The 9,169-nt window shown below is 34.6% G+C and overlaps 1 protein-coding gene across 1 annotated transcript in view; it reads left to right on the top strand.

Moving 5' to 3' along the window:
- ANO3 (anoctamin 3) overlaps window positions 1-9,169 on the top strand; it is a 361,383-nt gene that overhangs the window by 282,158 nt on the left and 70,056 nt on the right. Inside the window, 2 exon segments of the mRNA XM_023532087.1 lie at window positions 1,289-1,410; window positions 5,833-6,004. Coding sequence (XP_023387855.1) covers window positions 1,289-1,410; window positions 5,833-6,004 — 294 coding nt within the window.

Below are 9,169 nucleotides of genomic sequence, written 5' to 3'. Positions count from 1 at the left end.
ACTTAGAATGTTGATCTTTGCTTTCATCTCCTTACCTTCCAATCTTTAGGCTTTAAACACCTTGGTCTCCCTTAGGGAAGAAAACCCAGAGACTATATACTTTAATTGTATCCACCCTTACCTAATTATTTTATTAGCCAGAGGTGAAATCCACATGCATCTCTCATTTCAGCCTGGTATCCTCTGGTAAGAGGATACCAGAACATAATTCAAGGTATCCTCTTTCTTCATAGGAACTTACAGCTCTGGTCATCTGAGACCATTCCGATGATAGTTTTGCACTTCTCAATAGCAACAACACATCAAACACCAAAAATTAACATTGATTTTGTGCTTTCTACATGCCTGGCACTTTATAGTGATTACCCAAGTGGGCCCTCACAAAACCCCTCTATATTGTGTGTATCATTAATATTTATTCTTATTCTCATAATCTAGGTGAGGAAACTGAGGCATAATTCCACTTGTTTTAAATTTTCATCAAACTTTTCATGAAACTGGAGTCACACATTGGAGTGAGCAGAGAGATTTTGTCAAATCCTATGTCCTACATTTTGGTTCAGAATATACAGTCACCATACCTATTGCCCTCTTCTTTGATTATAAAAGCAAAGCAGTTTAGTCTTCAGAGAACACTTTTCTCCATAAAGCATATATATTCTGTTTTTGAAATTGCAATGCGTATGACAGATTTTTGAGGAAGGTATATAAAGAATTTGAAAATATGTTTTAATTTTTTGGAATATCTTATCTGAAGTGAGTTTAAAGGCTATAGAATTCAAAAAAAAAAAAATCATCATTAGTACTGGCGACTTAGGCCTCTTAACACTTTTGAGCATTTGTTCTCTTCCATAGCCTCAGTAAATGAAGTAAATATTTTCTGGGACTTGATCATTTCTTAAAGCCAACTAATACTCAATTTCTGAACTAAGATCATAACAATTTCTCTCGATGATGGTGAAGGTACTATGTTTACTAAAAGACTTTAAGTTCAAAACAGTGAAAACTGAAGGCTAGTTTACTTTAAATGAAAGGAATCTCATTGATTTAAAAAAGGAATTTAAGAAAGGATTTGAAAGGAACTATCAGAATATTTTCAATGAAAGAGAGATATATAAAGACATTTACTACACCATTCCAGAGATGGACTTGGCATTTACAATTTCTGAAGCTTTCAGTAAGTTGTTAAATTATTTTGTAAGGGGGAAAAGAGAAAAAAAGCAATTCTATTTAGTTCAAATTTCACTAAGGGAATGGATATTGACTTTTCTTATTTTATCTGTTTCAGGGAGCCTACAAGAGTAGCCAGCCCATCAAAACCCACGGACCTCAGAATAACAGACATCTATTATATGAGCGTTGGGCACGCTGGGGAATGTGGTACAAGCATCAGCCCCTGGATTTAATCAGGTACTGTAGGTAGATCGATAATTGAAGACATATAATGCTGTTCTGCTGTCATTTTCTTAGATTTGGAATTATTTTATTTACCCATCAAATCATCTGTATCAGTCAGGATGTAATCAGGAAATTGGTTACACAGGGGATGGGAAAGCTGAGAAATCAAACAGGAATAGTGAGGCAACCAGAGATTAAAGCTGGAGAGGAAAATGGGATAAGTGTATTTCAGAGCCCAATACTTGCCATAGGGCAGGAACTATACAATCCATGATTAAACTGCCTGCAAAGTGAAAGCTTGGGAGCAGAGCAGTGGTGAAGGCTTCCCTCTCCCCTGGAGACAGTCCTGAGGACCAGTAAGAGAGAAAAGATCCTGCATCTGTTTTCTCTCTACCTTTGAGTCTTCTACTAAGTACCTCCTGGCCCAACTTAACCAGGAGCTATTTACAAGGGAAGCAGTGTAATTTACTTCTCTGTGAAAACAAATCAAAACGGGAAAGGCAGAAAATGGATCTGAGAGCAAAGAAGAAAATGACCAACATAGCATCCATACATATATTTATCTTTCAGTAAAAATTTAGTGAGTATCTATTCTATTCCAGGAAGTATATTCTAGTGATTAATTGCCCTCAACTCAAATTAGTCTTGAAATACTGTTATGTTTATGATTTATTTTATTTTGATGCAGGATAATTTATTTTTAATCAGGAAATATTTATTAAAATGACTTAATCATGTCCTAAGCTAACGAGAAATATTTATATAATGAAAGAAAAAAAGCGTTCATATTATAAGGTAATTCTGTTGATATTTTAAACTTTTCATGAAATATAAATATCAAGAATCACTCATACCTATATCAGTCATTGTCCCAGTAGGAAACCGATAAATAGGCATATTTGAAAAGAATTTCATAAAAGAATTATACTCAGAAGTATAAATAGGATCAAGCAAACCAACAAATGATGATGAAGTTTCCAGAAACTAGCAAAGCTGGGTGCTGTTATCACACTTTGGCCTGCAGGAACAGGGGAAGAAAGCAGTTGGCAGAACCTGTCAAAAGCTGTAACCATATAAAGGGGGATGCCCTACAGGAGCTATGGCCTTAGGAAGAAAGCAGCTCTAGCCAAATCTTAACACAAGAAGGAGAAAGTCGGGGTAATAAATACCCCACCAACTCTCTTACCCCAGCCTCTCATGCTGATACTTTCAGTTGGCCAAGAGAAGGAAGGAGCATAGGTGATACAGTGCATAGAGGTGAGACCCTTGGAGAACAAAGCAGCAAGGAAAGGGGTAGAGCATCGATCTGGATGTACAAAGCATCCAGCACCAAACCATTTTTATTTCAAACATTAAATACTTGGCTACATTCAAAATCAAGATACTTTGATTCTAATTCTGTCAATCACAACAAAATACCAGATTTTTTATCTATGCAGGTGAAAGAAATATTATTGTGGAAACATGTGAACACAATGAGATGTGCTAGTTCACAAAATCATATTTATTAGGAATTAAAACATGAAGTCGAGATTTTCAAGCAAGCATTTCAGTGTCCATAATCCCTCGTCTATAGGAGACATTACTGTTGCTGTTTGGGTAATTTCAGCAGTTAACCTTTATCTTTAATAAATAAGATTATTCATATGCTATTACCAGTTACTTAGCTGTTGATGTAAAAGAGAAATTTTGCTTATGAAAATCATACATTTCATGTTCAAGTAGCAGAGGGGAGAGGGATGTGGTGAAGGGCCCACCCAAGACGAAGACCATAAAAGAGTAGAAATGATGTTTCAACAGGTTCCTACTCTCTAGCAGCCTGCTTTTTACCAAAATTAAGGTGTAATGAGGCAGACACGCATCTTAAACTAGATAATCTTATGCATAAAATTTCGTACAAGGCCCAGTTTTCTACAACCAGCAGGAAAATTACTTTAAAATATGTGACTTTTATAAATTATTTGGAGCAAAGTTGTTCTTAAGACTATACAGTTTTGAGGACATGGGTCTCTTTTTGAGTTTCTATCTATAGTGAGAGAAAGGGGGGGAGGGTCAGGAATTGGTTTTTCCTATACTTTGGCCATAGATAGTGGAGATCATAATAGACCTACAGACAAGGCCTGTATTCTCTCATGCTGAAACAGGCAGTTCATTAACAGTAGATGAAAGATGTGGGGCTCTCACTTCTTTTTTTTCATATACAACTATTTCTATGTGTTTGTGTTTTTTCCATTTTAAGAATGAATTGAAACATTTACTAGCCAAAGCCTATCTTAGTGTCAGTCTGTTTTCTCATGGAAAATATTTGAATCTGAAAAGAGCACATTTTAAAAATTGTCAGCTACAAAACCTGCTTAACAAAATAATTGCGTGGTATTTTTTCAAATGTTTCACCATAGGCATCAGTGGAATTTAAGTTTAAAAACTAAATGAAATAATACTCTCTAAACAGTTCAATTAATCGTTTCTTTATTTATGATAGAGGTTATTTCAGCAGCAGAATCCTGCCATCAAATGAAATGTCGTTTAGGGTACCAGTGTATAAAACAGATAAAGAGAATGGCTGTGAGTGAAGCGTGATGGGAAGTGACACAAATAGCAACTCCTTATTCCTTCTTGCCCTGTCATGGTTTTTGAGATATATTTAAGGGACACTTAGAAATCCTACAAGATCATCAATACCAATGCTCTGGGTAAAGGTCATTAATCAGGAAATATGTATGAAAAAGGACTTCAGCCTTCTTGGCCTAGAACTGTCTCATCCTTTTCCTGAAACTGATCTGAAATATGTTGTAACTTAGGTGATTTTACTCCCATCAAATAATATCGTTGCTCCTCTAAACCTTCAACAACGCGTAATTAAGAATCTTGGTACAATACTGTCTGTATAAGGGGTCTCTCTGTGCAGTCGTCTCTAATCACTATTATAAAGATAGTTTAATATATTAGTAATATGTGCTAAAAACTTTACTCTAACCCACAGAGCAACACTTGTTTAAAGAAACAAAGGCTTTTCTGCAATACCTGTTAATATAATTAGCTTTTGTCTCAAAGTAGATTACTGTATAAAAAAAGAATAAACTATTGGTTCATGTGTTCTAGGAGAAATAAATGAAAAAAAAAAAAAAAAACAAAAGGTAAGCGATGCTTAGTGGAGGATGACTCCATGTATACACTTGGTAAAATATAAACAAATTTTAGTTGGCACAATACAGAGAACAGTGTGGGGAAAAAAAATGATTTTCAGAAAGGGAAGTCTTATTAAGGAAAAAATCAAAAGGGAATGTTCTTCCCAGCAAGAATTATTGCCCAGTGCACTATTTCCAAGTGAACTGCAAAAAAAAAATCTTTAAAACTATTGCTGAGACAAAACTATGTGTTGAGTGATCATTTTTAGAAGATGGAGACCAAACAATAGTAGAGACTTTGAGAAATTATTTCTTATCAGAGCTTTATGAATTGTGTGACAGTTAATATTGACAGTAAACTTGGTGAGAAAAGAATGATTGAGTAGTCATTAGAATAGCTTTATTCAGCTACCATTTCCATATAAACCGTATCTGTCAGCTAAAGGAAAATAAAATACATTAATTCCCGTAGCTTTATTTAATATTTCCTGTGGTGAGAGCTCGTGACACAAGACAGAGGTCCACTTTCCAGCAGCTTGCAGTGTAATAGGAAGAGAGAGGAACGGAGGAGTAACTGGTAATTGCCATAAAGTGCTTTAATTTAGGACACTGAAATGTGGATGAGGTCAGAGTGGGAGCAGGAGCATCTAACCCAGGGTTGGAGTAGAGATCAGGAAAGTCTTCCTGGAAGAAGTGATATAAAGTGAAGGATAAGTATGAGCCAGACAGGGGAGGGAGGTGAAATGTAATATTCCAAAGCATTAACCAAGGAAAGAATCCTGTGCTCCAGGAACTTCAGAGCTGAACTTTGTTGAGGAAGATGTAACATAATTGTGCAGATTGTGTTTGGCATAAAGGAGTCTGGCCAAGGGTGCAAATGGAGACTGAAATCGAATCTGCTCTTAGCATCCACCTAGAGAGGAGAATTTTTGTTTCTAATTTATGCAAAAGCAATATGGTTTAGCACAGCTCTGTGTGTGGAAAACAAAAAGGGATTCTAGTAGGAGGATGGGAAAAAGCAAGAATTAGCTTTTATAAAAAGCTTCATGAGATATATTAAGAAGTTTGACATAGAAATAAACACATTTTATAAAATTGTTTCTATAAAGACAATGTTTAAAGATAAACAATGTCACCATTATTAGATTCATTAACAACCAGGAATATTAAAATACTCCAGATGGAACTGACAAGAAACTGAGCTGGTAGCCTCTAGTGTCTGTCTGAAATTCTGACTAGGTGTGACATCAATATTTGTAGTGTCACTTGTGTTGTCTTAAGCTAACAATTTTGCTTTATTATGCAGGCTATATTTTGGTGAGAAGATTGGTCTATACTTTGCTTGGTTGGGATGGTATACTGGAATGCTGATTCCTGCTGCACTGGTTGGCTTGTGTGTTTTCTTCTATGGAATATTTACGATGAATGCAAGTCAAGTAAGGTAAGCTGTAAGAGACGTTTTGAAAATTACTGACCTTGCTTCTAATTGGGCAAAAGCTTTATGGTAATGCTGACTATAAAGAACAAGTGATATTACTACAATTTATTTGCTAAGGGCTTTTTATTATTGTTTTTTGTAGCAGAGCAGCACTATAAAAAGTCATTTCCCTACTTTTATATGCAATTTTTTTTTGGATAATTCTAAGATTATTTTTCTTTATGCCATATTTCTCTTTCCTAGTATATCATACATAATAATTCAATAATGCAGTAGACAGTTTCACATAATTTACATTTGCATAGCACTTAGAAGTCTAGAATGCCCCCTCAATACATTACTTAAAATAATTCCATAGCTACAATTCTTTTAACAGAAGCTTTTTAGTTTGACGTAGTCCAACTTATTTGTTTTTGCTTTTGTTGCCTTTGCTTTTGGTGTCAAATTCTAAAACTATAGCCAAGACTGATTTCAAGGAGCTTACCTCCTATGTTATTTTCTAGGAGTTTTATGGTTTCAGGTCTTAAATTTAAGTCTTTAATTCCTTTTCAGTTATTTTTTTGTATATTGTATAAGATAGGGGTCCAGTTTTATTCTTTTGCATGTGGATATCCAGTTTTTTCAACACCATTTATTGAAGAGACTGTTCTTTCACCATTGTATATTCTTGGCTCCTTTTTTAAAAGTTGACTCTATATGCATGGGTTTATTTCTGGGATCTCTGTTATATTCCACTGATCTATGTGTCTGTTTGTATACCAGTACCATGCTGTTTTGGTTACCATAGATTTGTAATATTGTTTGAAGTCAGGAGGTGTGATTCTTCTAGCTTTTTTCTTCTTTCTCTAGATTGCTTTGGTTATTTGTGATTTTTTGTGCTTCCACACAAATTGTACAATTTCTCTATTTCTGTGAAAATACCATTAAAATTTTGACAAAAATTGCATTTATTCTGTAGATCTCTTTAGGTAGTATGGATTTTTTAACAATATTATTTCAATTCATAAGAACAGAGTATCTTTTCATTTTTTGTGTCTTCAGTTTTTTCATCAATGTCTTATATTTTCCATGTGCAGATGTTTTTCCTCTCAGGTTAAATTTATTCCTAAGTATTTTATTCTTTTTGACATAATTATAGATGGGATTGTTTTCTTAAGTTCCGTTTTTGATAGTTCGTTGTTAGTGTATAGAAACACAACTGGTATTTGTATATTGGTTTTGTATCCTGCAACTTTATGGGATTTGTTTATTAGTTCTAGCAGTTTTTGGCAGAGTCTTTAGGGTTTAAGAAAAACACTCTTTATAATGATTTGATACAGACAAAATGATTCTTACATAGCTACTATTCAGGTTGGTTCCTTGGAGAACATATTCACAAGGTTTTACCATGTCATGTAGACTCCTCCTTCCACTTCTACAAAGCTGAACATGAACAAAAGTCAATAAAAGAAATAGCTTTGCTGTTCCTATTGATTTATGTGCCAATGGAGTAAATTAGGCTCTTTTTGTATGAAATAAGTATTCTTTAACCTTTAATACAAGGAGTTTTTTAAAAGACATTAGCAAACTCTTTTCTTCGGTGCTTTATGGTATTATATTCCTGCCACTTCTGTCACACAGTAATTAAGATCTTGTCAGACTTTCTATTCTAAACCAAGGTAAGTTTCACTGAATATCTTGACTTTCAAAATTTCATAGAGTTGAATTTTTCCATTCAAGGTGTCAGACGTGGTTAAGTTGTAGAGGTGATCATGGTGGGTGGGGGTAAGGCACAGGTTTTTATTTTGTGTTACTTTTAGTATAATTTTATTAAGCTCTTTTTGTTTATTGCAAAAATACAAAATGTTAAAAATCTGAGGACTAGGTTATATTCATTATGTTTCTACCAGCTATGTTCATGTAAATTAAAGTCATATATTGTCCTGCAGTTAATTATAGAATTATGTAACAATCAAGTTGTAGATTATTTATTATATGCATATGTATGTATATATCTACATGTGTTCATTTGCCTTACATAACCAAATGTGGTCAAATTTGTGCCTGGGAAAAGACATATCACAGGGATATGAAAATGAACAAGCAGACATATATGGCCTATTTCTTGTGCTCTGGGTTTGGGGTCTAGGGCAAAGAGCTGAAACCCCAACTTTCTGATCCATTCTTTCTGCTTCAGCATTAAACTTCACCAGAAATATCTGTGGCTCAGTATTGACCAGGTTTTCAAAAGCTGTTGCGTCCTAAAGGACCTCTCAAAAACCTCTCCCGGCAAACAGCATTAGCAGCAAGGGTTTCTTTCATTTATTAAGTGCCTCTGAAATGCCAGGCACATTGTTAATATCTCTTATGTAATATCCCAGTTAGATATTACCTCCATACAGAAGAAGAAATTGATCCTCGTAGAGGTAAGTGACTTGGTCAGGGTAATATCTCTGATTAAAGGTAAACTAAGTTTCAAACCTCTATCTGATATGTGTGTGTGTGTGTGTGTGTGTGTGTGTGTGTGTGTGTGTGTGTTGTGGTACAAACACTTAACATGAGATCTGTCCTCTTCAAAAATTTTTTAAGTGCACAGTTCGGTATTGTTAACAATAGGCACAACATCGTACAGCAAATTTCTAGGATATATCTTGCATAACTAAAACTTTATACCTGTCGGACAGCAACTCCCCATTTTCCCCTTCCCTACTCTCTGGCAACCAACATTCTATTCTGTTTCAATGCATTTGACTGTTTTGATTGTTTTAGATGCCTAATATATATGGAATCATGAAAAATAGTGTCCCTCTATTACTGGTTTATTTCATTCAGCATAATATCCTCCAGGTTCATCTATGTTGCTACATATGACAGGATTTCCTTCTTTTTTTAAGGCTGAATAGTATTTTACTGTACGTTTATATCACATTTTCTTTATCCATTCACCTATCAATAACTATTCAGGTTATTTCCATATCCTGGCTGTTGTGAATAATGTTTCAATGAATATCAGAGAACAAATTTCTCTCCAAGATCCTGATTTCAGTTCTATTATATATCAGGATCTTGGAGAGATCTCTGTTCTCCAAATATAGATATAGATATAGATACAGATGATATAGATATAGATAGATATAGATATAGATGTAGATGTAGATTAGAGATAGAGATGAGAGACAAAGGGAGAGAGAGGGAGAGAGAGAGACAGAGACAGATCTATCCAGAA

This window comes from Pteropus vampyrus, unplaced genomic scaffold (assembly GCF_000151845.1).
Source record: "Pteropus vampyrus isolate Shadow unplaced genomic scaffold, Pvam_2.0 Scaffold76, whole genome shotgun sequence".
Classification (NCBI taxonomy): domain Eukaryota; kingdom Metazoa; phylum Chordata; class Mammalia; order Chiroptera; family Pteropodidae; genus Pteropus; species Pteropus vampyrus.
Note: the sequence above shows the minus strand (reverse complement) of the source record. Positions and strands in the feature narration are given on the sequence as shown.